The sequence below is a fragment of the Sardina pilchardus genome, chromosome 3, assembly GCF_963854185.1.
Source record: "Sardina pilchardus chromosome 3, fSarPil1.1, whole genome shotgun sequence".
Classification (NCBI taxonomy): Eukaryota; Metazoa; Chordata; class Actinopteri; order Clupeiformes; family Clupeidae; genus Sardina; species Sardina pilchardus.
In genome coordinates this window covers 12,083,025-12,102,563 of record NC_084996.1, presented here as the reverse complement: position 1 = coordinate 12,102,563, position 19,539 = coordinate 12,083,025, and the positions used below count along the sequence as shown (strand labels likewise).

Here is a 19,539-nt window from a genome sequence, read left to right as displayed (position 1 = left end):
CATGGAGACAGACAGATCTGACATTCATGTCAAACCCTGTCTTACGTCCGGGTCCGTCTCCTCCACCTCCGCTCTCTTCTCCGTTCAACACGTACAGCCGACCATAAATGCTTCTTAACGACACTGTCAGCTCTTTCTCACACACATGCATGCACACACACACACACACACACACACACACACACACTTTACTTTGAATCTGTCCACCCATGTAAATGCAGTTATGACACACATGTATGACACACACAGAGCCAGTCACACTGAAACAGACTAACAAGAAAATCATGTTTATTTAGACAAGGACAATTTCACAACTTAATTACTCCAGACTGAAATTTAAAAAACAAGCCTATATTACATAGACCCACTCTACAAAATGGTATAAAAATAAAGAAGACCAAGACCGTGTTTGAGTGCATGTGTGTGTATGGTTTTCCGAGAGAAGGTAAAAGGGGTGGTTGTTCCAGGGGGAAAATGAGAGTGGGGGGGGGACCTCTCTCTTCACATGGGGTAGTTGAGCATCACGTCCTGTTTGGCCAGCTCCAACAACATAGGATCGTCGAAGAACTTGCTGATACTCACATCCTCGCTCAAGCCCTATTGAGAGAGAGAGAGAGAGAGAGAGACGAACAGCCCAATGTTACTCTGAAGCCTCGACTCAAGTGCCATTAGGAGAGTCTTGCGTGAAGTCTATCTGCGTGTGATTATGTGTGAGTGGAGTCTGACCTTGCGTCGGCGTGTGAGTGTGTGTGTGTGAGTGTGTGAGTGTGTGTGAGTGGAGTCTGACCTTGCGTCGGCGTGTTTTGATCATGAACTCCCGGGCCAGGTGAGGGGCAGGCTGGGGCTCCAGGGGACGAATCACAATCCCCTTATCCAGGGGATCACCCGGGACAATCTGAGAGAGGGAGCGAGGGAGCGGAGGGAGAGGGGGAGGAAAAAAGGAAAGTGAATAAAAAACAAAGGGAGGAAGAAAGAGAGAAGGTACAGGAGGGCAAGAGACAGAGTGACAGACAGACAGTAAGCGCGTGCCATCAATTCTGTTTTTCAGCCAAAATAAATGCTGAGGCAGATACAAGTCAATGCATGGTGCCAAATCAACCATCAAAAACTATCACCTGGATACACACACACACACACACACACACACACACACACACACACATAGAGAGATAGCAAAGAACACGTGTGGTTGTTTTTATGCGTCAAGCTGTACAAAATAAGCATAAACACACACACACACACACACACACACACACACAGCACACAACACACAACACAAAGATGTCACATGGAACTGGGCTGCCTCAATGCAGCCCGACTCAACACCCTGACTGTCACGACATGTGTCCTTTCGGTGCGTGTGTGAGCGTTTGCGTGTGTGTTGACGTAGGTATGTTTACCTGCCAGTGGTGGAACACGCTCAGCGCAAATGCCTGTCCCTGAGTGTGCGTCCGCAAGTCCGTCTCAAAGCCGAAGGAGTCGATGGCAGGGATGAAGGCCTTGATGGTGTACAGGGGAGAGCCGGGGATGGGAGCGTCCTGAGTCACGTGCCCTCTGCAGAACACAAACAAAACCAGAGAAGTCAGGCCTCAGACCATTACCCCATTTCACATCTTTAAAGAAAGTGAAAGCCAACCGCAGTTTCTCAGTGATGTGTTCAGACAGACAGACAACAATAGCTTCTGATCGCTGTCAACAAGGAATACAGGTCTTTCAGAGATCATTTTTCCTTACAAGCGTTCTTTTTAAATCAGTCAATTCACCATAACTGAACAAACTGTAATTCTCTATTTTTCTCTCTGTGCGTGTGTGTGTGTGTGTGTGTGTGTGTGTGTGTGTGTGTGTGTGTGTGTGTGTGTGTGTGTGTGTGTGTGTGTGTGTGTGCGCGTGTGTTACCTTCTCCTTGCGAGTACAGTGTACACTGCCGACACACAATCAGCTGGGGCTTGAACCTCCACAAAGTAGTATGGCTCCATCAACCGAGGTGTGGCCTGGCAGGACAAGAGCCAATCAGAGCAGAGGATCAAGTAACCAATAAACACAGAACAGGGTATATGAGCACGGTTTGTGAGGTCACTCTCTGCCATCAGGAAATTAGCTATAAACCTTAAGGCAATAGAAGAGGAAAAAGGATTTGAGGGTGGGTGTACTGTGTACTGAGAGCAAATGACTGTAGAGAGAGTATAACATTTAGAGAGTAAGAAAGAAAGAAAGAAAGAAAGGAAGAAAGAAAGAAAGTGATAGAGGGGAGAGAGAGAAAAAATCTACAGAGAGCAAAACAGGAGAAAAGAACAAAAGACAGAAGGAAAGAGAGATAGAGAAAGAGAAAGGAAGAAAGAGAAAGAGAGAAACCGTACCATGAGGAAGGCGGAGTAGACCACTCGCCGGGCGGTGGGGATGACCTGTCCTCCACCTCTGTGCAGCGGCTCCTGGGCGATCACTGCGTCCAGGATCTTAAACTTCACATTACGGATGGCTGAGGAGAGAACGAGCATGTCAATTACTGCTAGGAAAGGGACAGTCTTGTGCAAAAGCCACACTGCCATATATGACAGTTATGAAGGCCTGTGCTAACTGCTGCCACCTAGTGGAAATTCAGGTGAAGGATTCAGGGCATAGGTAATCTGCAGGGCTGAGCACAAGCTCCCCCATTCTAAAACATGGAATGCTGGAGATATCATCAATGAATGGGACTTCTCAGGAGTCACAAGAATAGCAGTATTAGAAGCATAAAAAAAATCGTATTCAAATCAAATTAACAGAAAAAAAGTGACGAGTGTTTGAGTGTGTGTGTGTGTGTGTGTGTGTGTGTGTGTGTGTGTGTGTGTGTGTGTGTGTGTGTGTGTGTGTGAGAGCGAGAGAGAAAGAAGGGAAAGAGAGTGAGCTTACGTTCATCACACAGTGGTCCCTCTCTCGTTCCCCACTGGAATCCCTGAACGATGCTGTCCTTCACGGAGCCCAGCAAAGCTTTATCCACCTACACACACACACACACACACACACACACACACACACACACACACACACACACACAAAACACAGCGAGAGAAACATTAGCTGAAGGTGTAAAAAATAGTGACCATTATATGCATGTATCTACAGTGCTGTGAAAACGTATTTGCCCCCTTGCTAAAGTTGACTTAAAAAAAAGAGGAATATAAAATCATCTTTTGGAAATTGATGTGGGGTTATTTTAATTCCAAAGGCCAAGGGAACTTTATCAGAATGCATGAAATAGCTGGCCTTTAAAAATAAAAATATATACAGTAGGGGGCAAATACTTATGCCCTCTGTATTTTAAGGAAGAACATTTATTTATTTGCGATACATTCTTCATTCACAAAGCAAATTGGTGTCCTTAAAGGTTGGATTTTTACTCATTTTTTAAATTAAGGCATTATGATCAATTTCCGAAGGATGATTTTATATTCCTCTTTTTAGTCAACTTTAGCAAGGGGGCAAGGGGGCTTTTTCACAGCACTGTATAATGCCATGTAGATATGGCTGCTTCGGCCCCAAGCTATGGAGCTTTGTGCTTCCTCTTCCCCATGTGCACGACATGTCTCATGTTCTGTCCCTCTCTGCACAGATGCCCCTTGTCCAGGTGAAGCCCTCGGCACAGACGTGCACTTCATTTACTTCATTTGTAAATTTAGCCTTAAATACCAAATTAGGACAACAAAAGAAAACGTTTGGTTGTATTTATCAAAATTTGCACGCAACTGTACCACACAAGCATAAACACACACATACACAGTCACACACACACACACACCGTGAGAGAGAGACAAATCCTACAGGCTTGTTCCCACCATCATGTAAGGTTCACAGTGCAAACGCGGGCCGCAGGCTGTGCTGAGGCAGATCAGAGGTGTGAGCATGTGTCTATTTGAGGGAAGGGACAGGGCTGGGATTTATTTGTTTACTCTGAGGGGCATGTTATGGGTACTCTTTGTTTTTTTTGTTTTAACTCAGTGCATGACACCATGCAACATGACCATGGCCAACAGTTGGCCTCCAGTTGGCCTCAAACTAACATTTTACACACACACGCGCGCGCGAAACACATATATCGGAACGACACCTATTATCGCCCTCTTAAGTGTACTGTATGTGTCACTTAATATTAATTTCTATACTAAGACGGAGAATTTGTTAAGAAATACAAGCACCCAAACCTTAAGTGTATCTAAATTAGCTATGTACCAAAAACTAAATTTTACCGCAACATAAATTTGTTTAACATAAAAAAACTTCTATTTTACCGAAGAGCAGTAAACAGTGTTGTAAGGCTACGTGTAAAAAAACGTTTGGACCTCCAGTGGAATTTTGATTAGCGTTGAGAATTCTCGGTCAAACCATTGATGTACAATCTTAAGGGCGAAAATAGGCGAACCACCAGGCCAGCGCTAAACTCTGAGCGTGGTAAACAAAATCGGATATTTCAGGAGGTAAAAGCCCTGGTAAGAACCAAACCAGATTTTGTTCAAATTTACACACCTATGGCTACTGAAAAATGCAAGGTTCATTTATCAAATGTTATTTTGAGGTATTAAAAAACACTGTTGTTTTAGAATTATCGAACAAAAGAGGCGATAATTGGTGTTGTTACATTAATGTACTTTTATCCAGTTCCGGTCAGTTTTCCATACATTAATTTGGAATTTACCAATAGCACTGTATCAGTACGGATACCAGAGCTTTTATTGATTGTCATCATCAATATAATGCTTAGATTGAAGTAAACCACTCTGCACTTTTGACTATAACAGTATTCACTGATACTCTAAATGCACACATAACCCCTTTTGCATGGGGAAGGTACTTTTATTTTGATCTCAAAATAAACAGCTGTTCTTATAATTTCCTAACACAAAAATTCAATTAACCTTGAATTAGAGAACTCTCAATAACAGATCCAAATATCGATTCAGTTACACCATGAATACCTTAACATAAAAATAATAATAAAAAAATGAAAAAGGTTTAAATATCTGTGCGCTCCAGTGAACTCCTCTCCTACGTCAGGCTTACCTCAGAGGGCAGAGTGTCGTCTACTAGAATGTTGGGGCCAGTGGTGTCGGGCCCAAAGGCCCAGATGGAACGAGCAGCTAGCAAATCCCAGTCGTACTTGGTCTGGAAAAACTCTCCCAACTTCTTTCTGTTGTACAGAGTCAAAGGGAGGCCAGGGAGGAGGAGAGGGAGAGAGAGGGAGCGAGAGGGAGAGAGAGGGAGAGTAGGAAAGAGAGAGAGAGGGAGAGAGAGAGAGCAGGAGGGGGGAGAGAGAGATTAAATAGTGTGTAGAGTGTGTCCCTGGCTTGGTCACTCTGCAGATGTTGGTTATTCCAACCCAGATGGGTTCACAGCTGAGTCGCGCACACACACATTCATTGTCTCACACACACACAAAATACACTCATTCACCACACACACAAAATACATTCACACACACACACACACACACACACACACACACACACACACACCCCAAACTGCACCTGCCAGCTGGAGTATAGATGAGGGGAACAGCTGGGGTCAGATCAGGTTTGTGTGTGTGTGTGTGTGTGTGTGTGTGTGTGTGCGCAAGAGCATCCATGAGATTGCATGCACTTTAGAAAGCAGCCTACTGAAGTGTTAGATATTGCCTGCTTGTTCTGCCTATGTTCAAGCAGGTGCGAAGAGCACGGAAACACAAGTTCAGAGGTGTGAATGAGTGTGTGTGTGTGTGAGAGAGAGAGAGACGCTGGTGTCTAGTTGACGCACCTGTTCCAGGTGATCTGCACCACTTCGTTCTCAATGTCCTCCGCCAGGCCCTTCTCCAGCGGCTCCGCAATCATGGTGATCTTATTCCTGTCAATCAAAACAGAGCAGGACCAATCAGAGCACAGCAGTCAGCAGCCGCCTCCCTCCGCACCGCCACAGTGCAGATGAGTCCAGATCCCGCAGCTGACAGTTCCGCAGAGCAAAGACTCACTTTTTGTTTGGCGTTTCGGCGAAACACTTCAGTGACGAGGTCTCGACAACCGTCTCACAGAAGGTCACCACAGGGTCAGCCACCTAGAGCAGGGGGCAAAGGTCATCAGGAAAAACTCAGAAAGGTCCAAAATAAACCTCAGTGCTTCATTCGATTCAGCTCGTCAATTTTATTGATGAAGCTTTGCATACTTCACACTGTCTGTCTTACCTTGATGTCAATTTCGGAGTACATCTTGCGCAGGTCGTGCATCACACAGTCCAGGTAGAGCTCACCTGTTCCCAAGATGACATGCTCCCCAGACTCCTCAACCTACACACATACACACACCTCATTAGTCACACTGTGAACATTGCAAATCTGGAACTGAGAGACTTATATTTAGGCATTTTGAGAATTAAGGGCCGTTCACACCGAACTATAACCATAATGAAAGAAGTGTCCACACTGACCAGCAATAAGCGAAGTCTCTCCTTGTGTTAATGAATGTGATGGCTAAAATGTGATGGGTTCTCATAGACTGTTGGCCTTTTATCGTTCTTCAAAATCGCTCTGAAAGTGATCCCCAACGATATCGTTCATGTCGCTATTATTATAGTTTATGTGTGAACATCATCGTTCACATTAATGAGAGCTATATTTGTTTACAGTCATCGTTATAGTTATTGTTCTTGGTGTGAACGACCCTTTAGGCCACAAAATCTGTAACCATCTATGTCCACTATTCTATTACACCTCACTAACGTACTGTTGCATTTGAAATGTTTGGTCACAAGCAGAGGCAAACTAACTACTGGGGTGCGCTGATTACCTTAGTGGTCAGCGAGGGGTAGCTCTTGTTGACTTTCCTGAGACCGTCCAACATCTTGGGCAGCTCAGACGGATTGACGGGCTCCACGGCGATCTTGATCACTGAGGCAGTGTTAAACTTCAGCGGCCTGAAGATCTGAGCCTGAGGATGCATTGCATGGCATTACATCACATCTCACACACACACACACACACACACACACACACACACACACACACACACACACACACACACACACACACACACACACACACACAGATTCAAGAGTGGTTTGATTTCCGCCTTATATGATAGCGCTCTCTCTGATATATTGCCCCCCCGCTGCCTACCTCTTCATTTCCTCGAGGTTCTGTGATGGTGGCTGTTTTCACGATTGGCTGATCACAACCTTCAATTAGGATCCAGTTTCCTGCTGGGACACGATTCACTTCGATCTGGTACCTGCAGACGTGAAAACACACACGAAACACAGGCAGCATGAGGGAAACAGGAAAGGTGTGCACTTTCCAAAAAGTCATTCATCAACAGCGATCTGTGGTCATCATCACAATGGTGGTTACCTGGCAACTGAGATCCAGAGGCGGCCGACGGTGCAGACCTGCGAGTCCTCCTCATCCTCCAACGAGTAGTTCTCCCCCAGAACCTTGATGGGCTGACCCGCTTGCAGGGTTCCACTTAGAACGCGACCAAAGGCGTGGAACTGGACCCCGTCATCAGTGCTGTACATCTTGGTGGTGTGGCACATGAGAGGGCCCTGGAGGAGGATGAGGAGGATGACAGGAGAATGTAATCTTTTTTTCTAGGGATTCTGTTGTCTTGCACACACACACACATGTGGCCAAAGGCAGGAAGACTCGGAACAAGAAATGTTCACGAATCATTTTCCCACACATGTGGAAATGTTCATAGATCTCTCTCTCTCTCTCACACACACACACACACACGAAGATGCTTACATCTGGGTCACACTCGGTCATTGCCTCCCCCAGGTCAGAGTCCAGGCCGCCTGTGTAGCTGTGCTCGATCTTGGCTCGAGCTCCTGTCTGAGGAGACGGGATGTGCTGCACACACATGTCCACAAAACCTGAGAGAAGGATAGGGAGAGGGAGAGGGAGAGGGAGAGAGAGAGACAGAGAGAAGCACACACAGAGTCAGAGGTCAGTGAGGCCAGACAGGGCCTAGGGAGACCCCACACACACGTACAGCAGACCTGCAGTTTAATCATGGGCACATACACACACACAAAATCTCTGGGCACCTCTGACCGATCGTGTGCATTTGTAAGTGTATACTGTATGTGTGTGTGTGTGTGTGTGTGTGTGTGTGTGTGTGTGTGTCCACACACCTGTGAACTCCCCAAAGAATCGGTTGCAAACGAGGCGGAGCAGTGGTCGGATGTTGAGCTTGAGCTCTTCTTTGGTCAGGTGGATGCCCAGCTCGTCCAGCACTCGCGGCAGAGACGTGTCCACGTCCCCCACCACCTGCACCGCACCGCGGAGAGAGAGAGAGAGAGAGAGAGAGAAAGAGAGAGAGAGAGAGAGAGAGAGAGGACACACCACACGCTTAACACCCCTGACCTCCAGTGCCTTAAATCAAGCTCTGATAGCTCATCACACAAAACTCTGGGAGATTTTTTAACTTGCCACTGAAGTATTGCATTTTTGTTAAATAGTGTGTTCACTTTATGAAACCTTGCCAGATACTGTACATGTTGTACATGAATTAGAATAGAAATAATCCCCAAGACAACTTGGTTTTCAGTGGTTTTAGACCAGCTAAGGACTTTTCAGGCCCTCTGCTTGACGTTGTGCCTGTTCTAAAAGCACTGTACACCACATCCTCTCTCCAGGCTTATGGCTTAATTTAGATCTGAACCCGTCTAAACCCCTGGCTCCCCTTCACGGGGCGTGACTACACAGGCAGCGCCGGCAGGCCTCACCTGAGACAGGATCTTATAGAGCGGCTCCAGCACAAACTCCACAAAGCTGCGCTGTGAGTTACTGGTGGGAGCCTTCTTGGTGAACTTCCGTCTGATAGATAGATAGATAGATAACAGAGAGAGAGAGAGAGAGAGAGAGAGAAAGAGAGAGAGAGAGAAAGAAAGAGAGAGACTGTTACCATTTTTCTGTAGGTTGGTTCAATTGCATTCTATTCATGTACGAAACACAACTACAAAAAGTTATCTCTGGATTCTACATATCATATCATTCAGTGGTTGATCATGGCTGGCTTGTCCTTTGGGATGTTGATGTGAATGTTGATGGATAGCATATGTGGTTCTCACGTTTTTGGGTTGAAGTAAATGTCACCCCACAGCCTCTTGGCAAACTCTGTGTAATTGACATCACCTACAACAATCATAACAGATAAGAGATATCAGTATGGACATGTTGGATCATATTTTTGGATTTTGTTATTAAACAGAGAGGATATGGGTAAATACATCAGCATGCAAATAGTAAAATATTATATTTGTATGCATCTATAATTATTTTTCTTTATGCATGCCTGAACTGATCCAGCATATGCTCGAGAAACCCAACAAACACTGAACTATGTGCAAAATAACTAACTAAATGACTAAATAAATAACCAAACCGGTTCTCTTACCATATGTGTCTGAGTAGATCTTGGCGAAGGAGGCGAGTGTAAAGCAGGTGCTGTACTGAGGGGTGGCGAAGCACACGTTCCCCAGGAGAGGAGACACCACCAGGCTCTCGTCTGTGGAGTACGTGCTGCAGGACAGAGCAGAGAAATCAGACAAAAACACCTCAACGCATCAACTTACTAGTCAATTAGTCAATTGACCCCAAGTGATCCGCCACCCCCAAAAAGACCCGACCCAACCGGCGGTCCAAGCACAGGCTACGGAACACTGCTGGTGCTGGGGTACGTACCTGAGCATGCCGTTGACCTCGTCCACGATGTGGCGCAGCTTGTAGTAGGCGTCGGTGGGGGGCAGCTTGAGCTCCACGATCAGACGGTCGATCTTGTTGATGCAGATGGTGATGGCCAGGCGCTCCTGCACGGCGTGCTTGATCAGACGCTCTGTGTTCAACATCACCTACAGAGACACACACACACACACACACACACACACACACACACACACACACACACACACACACACACACACACACACACACACACACACACACACACACACACACACACACACACACACACACACACACACACACACACACACTTGAATTTATCTTTGGCTGCAACTAATGGCACACAACAATGAATACAGCTATGACACACATAAATGAATACAGCTAGAATCTCAATAAGGTGTTCTATAGAACCAAAAATGGTTCTATTGCATGCTTCATATATGGCACCGCTAAATGGTCCTTTAAACCAGTTTGAAGGGTTTATCAAAGGAACCCCTAAGCAGAGCACACTGAAAGGAAAGAGCAAACTGAAGCTAAAGGAGGAGAGGGGGCCTAGGAAAGGACAAGCTCAACACCACTCACGCCCTCTGCAGCATCGATGAAGAGCACGATCCCGTCTGAGAGGCGGATCCCCGCGGTCACTTCGTCGGAGAAGTTCACGTGACCTGAGGGGTGACCAGGAGACGCTCAATAACAAGCACAACAACTATGAACATGACGGCACGATCCAAAGCCTGAGTGTGCATGTGTAAAGATGGCTGGTCATACCTGGTGTGTCCATGATGTTGAACAGGTACGATTTATCCCTGGAGTCAGGAAGTACCATTGTGACAGGGGTGCTCTTGATTCCAACTCCTCTCTGAGAGGTAGAATAGCAATGACAGTCACAAAGAGGAAAGATTTCAATTCATCCATACTCATTCTCTAGGCAAAGAGTAGGTAAGGCTTAAGTAAGATATGACTGGGTTCTCACCTCCTGCTCAGTGAAGAGGATGTCTGTGTAACGAAGCTGCAGTTGGTAAAAGCATAAAAAGAAGATTAGAAATATAGGGGGGAAAGAGCCTCTGCTTACATCAGGTGGAGACAATTAAGATAGAACATATTGGAATATTTGTGCATATTAGATAGGTGTGTGTGTGTGTGTGTGTGTGTAGTCAACAGAGTGCACCAACATCTGCATCATCTCTCTTCCGGATTTCCGGGTGAGTCTGTTCAATCAAGCAGTCCACAAAGCATGTCTATAGAAAAAGAAATGGAAACAAATCAGATTACAAATACTAATACAAATACAAATAAGATTACAAATACTAATTGTTGATTGCATGCATGCTGCCTAGCAACAGTGTGCGAGTGTGTGAACCTCTGACCTTTCCATGATGCAGATGACCACACAGCGTGACGTTCCTGATCAGTTCTGGATTGTCCATCAGATCAGCCAAGAACCTGCAAGCAACATACATGGACGCACACAGTTAGCAATACTGCTGCCTGAAAGGCATATTACCAGGCAATTTACACATAATCTGACACTGTATTGGGTGTTTTGACACAACAATATTACTTACTCCATGTCATAGACAGTTGCTGGCAACTCCTGCTCCATGAGTGTGAACTGTTTGGTTTTAACAGGCTTAATAATGGGCTCTGAATGGGAGAGAGTCAGATAATCATTATCGTCATTTCAGTAACTTATGTCTGCATGCATATTGAAAGTGTGTGTCTGTTGATGACCAATAGGTAAAAAGTGTGTGTGTGTGTGTGTGTGTGTGTGTGAGTGTATACAGCCTTTGACATTAGACAAGTACTGCACCCCAACATTCTAACCTGTTAAAGGTTGCGTGTCCTCCTCTTGGACGATAGTCTCCACTTCCGGTCCATACACCTCCTCAGCTGTGGGGTAATATTTCTTGTCCTCATGCAGGACCACCTCCATGCTAGGGACATCTTCATCCCCCTCTCCTGGCTCATCTTCATCATCTTCATCAACCTGCAGACATCGAAACACACCTTTTAACCACCACATTTCTACTTTCATGAAGATAACACAAACTTTCATGAAGACAATACAATTAGAAGCCAATATTAATAAAAGTGTTGTGCTTTTATAAATTTTTGTGGTGCACACCTCGTCAATGTCCCGATCCTCAGCCTCCAGGTCATCATCCTCGTCTGAGTCCAGCTCTGGACCGATGTAATTACCAAACTCATCATAGAGATCTGCCTCCATGTCTTCCTATGAAAAGAGGTAGCATCCACCCCAGGGTTATCTACAGGTAATGTAGTTATATCCGTTTCTACATTATATTTAGTATTAGTCTGCTTGATGATTACTGTAATAGCACATTACTGATTTTTTCCTTTGTGTCTTTGCAGTTTGTATGTCTGAGTGCCTATGTGTATGTGTGTATGTGTGTATGTATGTATGTATGTATGTATGTATGTATGAGCTACTGGACAACTTAATTTCTCACTGGATCAAAAACGTATCTATCGATCTATTCATCTACAGTATGTCTGTGATGATTCTATTCTAATCGTCTGTCAACTGCTATTGTACATCCCTTTTAACTAACACTATCTGCGTCTACCTAACTTTATATGGGCAATTGCTCAAAATCTTAACCAGGTTTACAGGTAATCTGAGACAGACCATATCTTCATAGATACAGTATGTGAGGGATTACATCTCAACAGCCTACAGACAGCTGGTTAGCTCTTGAAATCAGTCATATCGCTTTATTACACTGCAACTAAAGTTTGCGTCAACACAATTCTCTACAGAATTGATCCATCAACACGATATGAAGGTAAACACTTATCGTTCAATTGAAGTTAGGAGCACAGCCGTCAACACAGCTTGCTAACTTTTGAATGAACGGCGTGTTTGCTAGCCAACATTAGCTCAGCATTAGCTAGGAAGCTAAAAGTTAATGTTACCAGGTACGATCTTACACCAGTTTTTTAATTAACTGTGTTCTCACATGGGAACATTGCTTGAGTGATATATGCAAAACAACATAAAATCAGAGACTCACCTAGGTATGAGGACTAACTAAGACCGAAAGTTGAATTAATACAGCACAAGATCGTGGCACTACTCACTGCATACCGCCACAACACAGTGCACACAGCGGTAAAGCGACGATGTAGTGAAAGGACCCCAAACAACGCATGTGAAACGAATGGATGCTGCCCTTCGATCAGCCTGAATACAAACAATAAGAGTCGACTGATGAAGATGCAGACGTCTTACCAACGCAACGAGTTTCTTCTATTAATTTAACAAATTATTTACAAATTGCAATTTTAAGAAAACAGAGGGGTTTAGATTAAGTTAAAACATCACTAGCCTTCATAGGACGGAATACATTTATACGCGTCTTTTGGAGGCCAGCTGGCGCATGCTATTCTGAAAACACAGGGAACTCTGGGTTTGACACGGAACTACATTGCCTAGGTTATAAGCTGTATTATAATTATTATGAATTATTCATAACTATAAATTGACGTCATATCAGCGTGGTGTTACTGCACTGGCACTCGTCTTTTAGGCTAGACAATTTTGCATTTGCCTATGACTATGAGGTGGCCTAGGCCTATTTTTGTTTCTCAGAATACATTTCCATGCTTCTCTTCAAGGTTGGATTTTCCTTATTGTTTTCATTGTGACACCAAGATAAATTGGCAAAAGATTATTATTCTTAGCCTACATGATTTTTTCTCAGCTTTACCAGGGGTGCCAATATTGTAAAGGCCACTGTAGGCCCTATTTGCATTTTCAATAGAAGTGTTTACCCAATGATTGAAGAGTTTCCATTCAGTAGGCCCATGCCTTCTGCAGTTTTGTTAGACGTCATGTGGGCATAGGCTGATAAGGAAAACTGTAGCTTTTCTTCCAGGGACGACCATATTCAGCAAACGTTTGCTCTTAAAATCAGCTTACAAAACAGACCAATTCACAAGGATAGTGTGTGTGAGTGTGTGCGTGTGTGCGTGTGCGTGTGTGTGTGTCTTGATGGAGTGAGGGTCCGTGGAGTATGTGTATCTGTGTGCACACGAGTGTGTGTATGAGATCATCTGCTCCCTGAATGTGTGTGTGTGTGTGTGTGTGTGTGTGTGTGTTATGTTATAGCATAGCATTAGTTAACAGAATGCTTAGGCTACACTTAATATTATTCTTAGTATTAACAGGTGTATTGCAATAACTTAAAAGGCTATACTGTCAAATTCGATTCTCATAAAATGCCTGCAACAGACTTTAAGTATTCTCCATATCAGTTTACAAAACAGTTTTAATAGAACAATAGTGCTGGTGCAGGTCTGAAATCTTTCAACTGAAATTTTAAATGTTATAATGCAAACAGTTCACATTTATCCCAGAGTAAGTGGTGAACCTCCTACAACAAGAGACCGATGGCATTGTTTTGTTAGGAGAATAAAGCCATACAGCTGTTCTATGAAGAGATTGACCACTTACTCTGAGTTAACCTGGCTAGGTTAGTCACTAAACCTTGGAATACCCCCCAGGATGCATATTCACAGTGTGGTTGTTTTCTGTTAAGTATCCACTAGATGGCGAATTTGGCCTATACTGCGTGACGACAATTTAGGAGGAGGCCCTCACTCCAATATTCACAAATATCTCAGAGTCATCGAGGGGTTAGTTGAGTTGATGTATAAGTCTTCATCAGGTTACAGAGATGAGGCCATGGCCAAAAGGGAAAACAAGTAGGGGGCATTTCAGTTTCCCTTCTGCCTCCATTTTAGTTCTGATGCAGCCAAAATTGGCAACAATTATGTCTGATTGTGCACAGAATGCACAGCTGTGTTGTCAGCAGCGGCATCATGTTGTGTTGACTCTTCTCAATCCCAATCAAAGTTCCTTTATGCCTCTTTTGTCTCAGATGTGCGTGTGTGTGTGTGTGTGTGTGTGCGTGTGTTTGCGTGTGCATGTTTGTGATTGTGTTTGTGTTTTTGTGTGTGTGTGTGTGTGTGTGTGTGTGTGTGTGTGTGTGTGTGTGTGTGTGTGTGTGTGTGTGTGTGTTGGGTATTTGTGATATTGGTGACCTGTGGATAAACAAGTTCATTTCTCTCTGAGTTATGATTACAGTGAGGGGAATATACTGAAAAGTTGAGAGAGAGAGAGAGAAAGAGAGAGAGAGATGGGAGAGAGAGGTGAGAGAGAGGGAACGAGGGAGAGAAACTGAGTGTTTGTGGCTTTCTGAACAGATCCACTTTCCCAAGGGCTCCGGTCCAAAGCCACAAACGGAAACACTGTGCATCATGCGCACACACACACATACTAAGCGGAAATACTTTGCCCCTTGGGTAAACTCAAATGGGCATTAAGCCTGGCAATGTGAGATGTCCAGTAGGAGGAAATAGACACACATGCGCACACACACACCCTCGATGAAAAACACTCTCTCACTGTTGGTGGAGAAATGACAGACAAGTGTATGACAAATATGCACACAGACACAGTAGTGTGTTTGTTTACAGATACTGTATACACATACTGTGTGTGTTTGTGTGTCTGTGTATATATGTGTGTCTATGTTACGCACACACACACACACACACACACACACAACAGTATATGTTGACTTAGAATCTGTGTGTGTGTGTGTGTGTGTGTGTGTGTGTGTGTGTGTTCGTGAATGTGTTAGCGTCTATTCTCTGAGGTACTGCTCCACTAACTCTCCCATAACTCATCCTGATCAGCACACCTGTGCAGAGGTAAAAATAAACGACACACTTTCCCCATGCACACATCCATTCCCACCGCCTGCCCCGAATCCATTATCATTAATGCCCGTCCAACATCATGGACCAACCCTGGGTTACTGGTCTCTAGGTAAAGGCCCTCTGGTAGTACCACGACATGTTACATCCCTGGAGCTTGGGTGGAGGGGTCCAGCCCAGGGCTGTGACCAGGGGGGAAGGGTTTTGAAGGGTAGTTTCAGTTAACATTCCAGTTGGCCACCACCATCTTTACAAAATGACGTCCAACACGTGATCACTTCTGCCCACATTTTCACACACAAGCCAGTTTGGTGCCACATTACTTGTGGATTGGGAGTGTGTTGTCTGTGTAGATTGGTGGATGAACTGGCAATGTTCTCCTAGGAGGATCAGCCAATCCACATTGATGACATGATTTATGGCCATTTGTAATGTGGCATGTAGTTGGCTTGTTTGTGAAAATGTGGGCAGAAGCGATCACTTGTTGAACACAATTTTTAGCAGCAGCCTAGCCCACTAAAGATCATACTTCCAGGCCAAATCTTTTTTTTTTTTCACTTCATGTAAAGTGACATGAATCTGACTTTTTCCATTCTGAGTTGGGCCAACCGCTTCCATATGTGGTCTAAATCTGATGTTTTGCAATGCGACATGCAGGTACTTCCTCACTCTTTCACCACCTTAGTTATAACATTGCTTCTGACACATAGACTAAAACTAACAATAAATTAATATATTGAGGCTATAACACAGTGGTAGCATATCTGTTTCGACCATTGATTAAAGGTATACCAGGCCTATGAAGGTTCAGGTATTTTTGGCGACTGTATATAGTCGTAATATATTTATATTTTACTCTGCCGTTGAAAATAGCCTACTTCTCATGGCTTGTTCCCCCTGTACACAATAAAATTGCTTTTGTGCAAGATGTCTTTGGAACACAATTTTTGAAGTTGCATGAGTGGTTCTCTCGTTAGCGACTCGCTATGGCTGTGCTGTATGGCTATGCTACAGTAGGTGAACGACTCCCCTATTACAAGTTTGTTTACTATCAAATTGGCTTCGTAAAGGTTATACTAAGGTGAAAATCTAGCATAGTGAACCTTTAAGTTGGGTACTCAAATCAATGTTGATGGTTGTAACAGAATTATAAAATGGAATTTGAAATGCAGGGCAACAGCCTATTACAATTTTGCAGATCACGGAATTGCTGTCAGAATCAGGGTTATCGCTCAACAAGCGGATTTGATCAGGCCTACCTCTTTTTCGGTTTAGCTAAGACATTCAACCTCATTACAGCAGAGCTCTGCCCAACTTGGGAGCATTAACGTCTGTCTGGACAACTGATTGCTTTTTGTCTTTCTGACCTGTTTCTCTCTCTCGTTCATTCACTCTGAATTTGAACACTGTGACTGAAAATTCCTACATATCCTGTGGCTCATGCAGTTTATTTTCTATAAACCAGTTCACTCTGATAATACACCATTTCAAATGAAAAGACCTACACTGAAAATAAACCAGATTTTGGAATGTATTTCCAGAAAAACAACCTCAAATGATTTCCATGTGGACATTTGGTCTTAGTGACCTGCATGGTGCGTCTGAGGTTAGGGGCAGCAGAGCAGAGCTGTAATTGGGAGAACCACCTGTCCATTGCTGGCAAGCTGCCAGTCAGCGGGATATCCATGCTTCATCATTCTGAGCCTGCCTGTGGTTGGGCGTTGATTGAGAGAAAGGCAGATACCGTTGAGATAGCCGACCAAAGAGCATGCCAGGGGTGACTATAGGCACGTAGGCAGGCTCTCCGATGAGTGGCAGCATGCCAGCGATGGACGGGTTGTTTTCCCCCATTACAGCTGTGCAGTGCAGCGAAAGCGTGTCATTTTGTGGGCACGAAACATGTCATGCCTATATATACGCTCCCTCAGAAATCAACAATGGTTTCCTTATCATCTAGCATGCCATAAATCAGTGGTATAAGACCCCTTTCCAGTTGGAGTCTGAATGTTCAGGTCATCCATATATTTCCAGGTCACCCGCATCCTCTACACTCTCTCGTTGTTCTAAGTAGCTTGTATGTGTGTGTGTGTTGAGATATTTCTACACATTTCTGAGACTACATATTTCATGCCATAGTGTGACACACTTATGCACACACTCAGGTAATCTATCACACTGCAGAATGCTGATGATTGTAAAAAATATTTTTAAAATCTCGCACACAGAAAATCCTTTGTATGGAACCCAGTACATGTATCCCCTGAAACAGAACTGTTAAATGTGTGTTAGCTGGGATTCTCCCTTTGAGATACATTTTATGGATGAAAAGTGCTGAAAAGTTTTGCTATTACAGCAAGAAAACAGAGGACACATGCACGTAAATGTATAGAGGGAGGGGGAGGGGGAGGGGGAGAGATTCAGCCTGAGCTAGTAGAGCTGGTGGCCTAATTTTCCACTGTAATTACCTCACAAGGGCTCCTGTGTGTGAGAACATCCCAAGTCGTTACTAGAGAAACACAGGTACATGCCCTCTCTCTCTCTCTCTCTCTCTCTCTCTCTGTACGTGTTGAGCAAAGATTCCACAAGCGACCCCTTTTTTGACAAGAAAGTCTCCTCTCTCTCCCTATCTTCTCTACCTCCATCCTCTTGCCCTGTGCTGTCGTCTCTTTTTCCACTCATCTTTTTTTCATGGTCCGTATGGAGCAGAGCTCGCTCTAGGGTTTGGGAATCCCTTTGAGGCTGGTTTCTATGGCAATCTTTGTTCATTTGTAGCCATATTACGCTGGTGACCAAGAGTGCACCAGTTCCATTTTAGGTCCTTTTCATTTTAATGTCAGAGGATGAGCTACAAGTGCTTCTTTGGTTCAGATATATTAGCCATTTTAGTATCATGGAGCAGCTGTCATCAAAACACAATAACCTCAAATAACAGTATTCATTATTTACAGCTTACAAAATAACTTCTTATTATGTCCAAACAGTATGTCACCTCTCTCCCAACAACACACATATCATTACAAATCACTGAGCCTATTCTATAAATAATATCTATTTATATATTCATAATACCTTATGAGTTCACAATCTTTTTCCGATTCGGAGTGTCATTCCTCAGCGAAATCTCCTGAGGTGTTTGGTGTGACTGTATTTCGGTGTGTTGCCTGAAGCATGTGTCTGCCCATTTATGAGAGCATGGAGCAATAGATAAGGCAGGCTTCAATATGCAGCAGCGTTCAATTATTGCTGAGAGAGACCGAGATACAGGAGAAGGAGACAGGGGGGAACTGGAGGCATGGACGACGCAGAACTGTGTGATTTAAACGAATTTGAATAAGTAATGACGAACTGCATGGGCCTGAATGCCCCCCCCCATTTCCACCAAATCTGATCTGATGAAACATTCATACAACGCATCTGTGTACTAATCTGTGGACAGGGATTTTGGCAATGCGCATTTAGCAACCAATCAGACCTCATCTGCGCATCTCATACACGCGGCAACAAGTCATGATGAAAGTGCGATAAATCCCGCTGATAAACGGCTAAACCGTTGAAGGAAATTTGTCGAAGTGACTGATCTGTCGCCAGTTCAGAGAGTGCAGGAATTCTAATGATACAGAACTAAACTGTAGATGAGAATTGAACTGATACGGCGATGGAGGACTGTGACTAATCAGTTCAGACAGTGCAGGAGAGGACGCCTAGCCCGAGGACACGTGACCTTTCATGACCTTCAGCGTTCAGAAGCCCGTTCTCTCGATGGGAGGGAGAATTGATCGTGACAGGAAGGCACAACAAAGAGGACTTGCTCCATCATGCCCAGCTGCATGGCATGGGTGCTCAACGAGACACAGTGTCTGTGTGTGTGTGTGTGTGTGTGTGTCTGTGTTTGTGTGTGATGTTGGCCAGGATACGCTTGAATGAACAATGTTTTTAACCACCTTACTTCCAACACCACAGAGGTGTGTACTGTATGGGGAAGCAACAGGAGGAATTCAGGGTCCATAAACATGAAGAGGAAAATCCTTTCAGCATCGCGGCAGGCATTTATCCCTGATTAAAGCCAAACTCTGCACCTCTGTTCAGACACAGGGTGGATTTGGGCCAAA

At 44.3% G+C, this 19,539-nt stretch overlaps 1 protein-coding gene across 2 annotated transcripts; it reads right to left on the bottom strand.

Moving 5' to 3' along the window:
- Positions 1 to 271: 271 nt before the first annotated feature.
- On the bottom strand, positions 272 to 12,875 carry eftud2 (elongation factor Tu GTP binding domain containing 2). Of its 2 annotated transcripts, none has more exons than XM_062531858.1 (28): positions 12,721 to 12,875; positions 11,811 to 11,918; positions 11,510 to 11,672; positions 11,251 to 11,329; positions 11,053 to 11,128; positions 10,858 to 10,923; positions 10,659 to 10,694; positions 10,454 to 10,544; positions 10,268 to 10,350; positions 9,683 to 9,849; positions 9,396 to 9,520; positions 9,070 to 9,133; positions 8,725 to 8,815; positions 8,131 to 8,266; positions 7,742 to 7,869; positions 7,346 to 7,539; positions 7,115 to 7,226; positions 6,786 to 6,926; positions 6,185 to 6,286; positions 5,975 to 6,057; positions 5,764 to 5,850; positions 5,035 to 5,161; positions 2,890 to 2,977; positions 2,358 to 2,476; positions 1,897 to 1,991; positions 1,401 to 1,554; positions 788 to 895; positions 272 to 597 (listed from the first exon to the last, which is right to left on the bottom strand). In XM_062531858.1, exons 2-28 carry the CDS (start codon positions 11,910 to 11,912, stop codon positions 502 to 504), a joined length of 2,913 nt encoding a protein of 970 aa, XP_062387842.1. In that variant the 5' UTR covers positions 11,913 to 11,918; positions 12,721 to 12,875; the 3' UTR covers positions 272 to 501. The 2 variants fall into 2 exon arrangements, with proteins under 2 accessions (XP_062387842.1, XP_062387843.1); XM_062531859.1 differs by having other exon boundaries at positions 11,811 to 11,914; positions 12,721 to 12,854.
- Between the last annotated feature and the right edge of the window lie 6,664 nt (positions 12,876 to 19,539).

Excerpts from the sequence above, each read along its gene's own strand:
- eftud2 (XM_062531858.1), bottom strand. The coding sequence starts at position 11,912 with ATGGAGGCAGATCTCTATGATGAGTTTGGTAATTACATCGGTCCAGAG. Across the intron at positions 10,351-10,453 it reads CAACATCATGGACACACCAG|GTCACGTGAACTTCTCCGAC; the intron begins GTATGACCAGCC and ends GTCACCCCTCAG. Across the intron at positions 9,850-10,267 it reads TCATCGATGCTGCAGAGGGC|GTGATGTTGAACACAGAGCG; the intron begins GTGAGTGGTGTT and ends GTGTCTCTGTAG.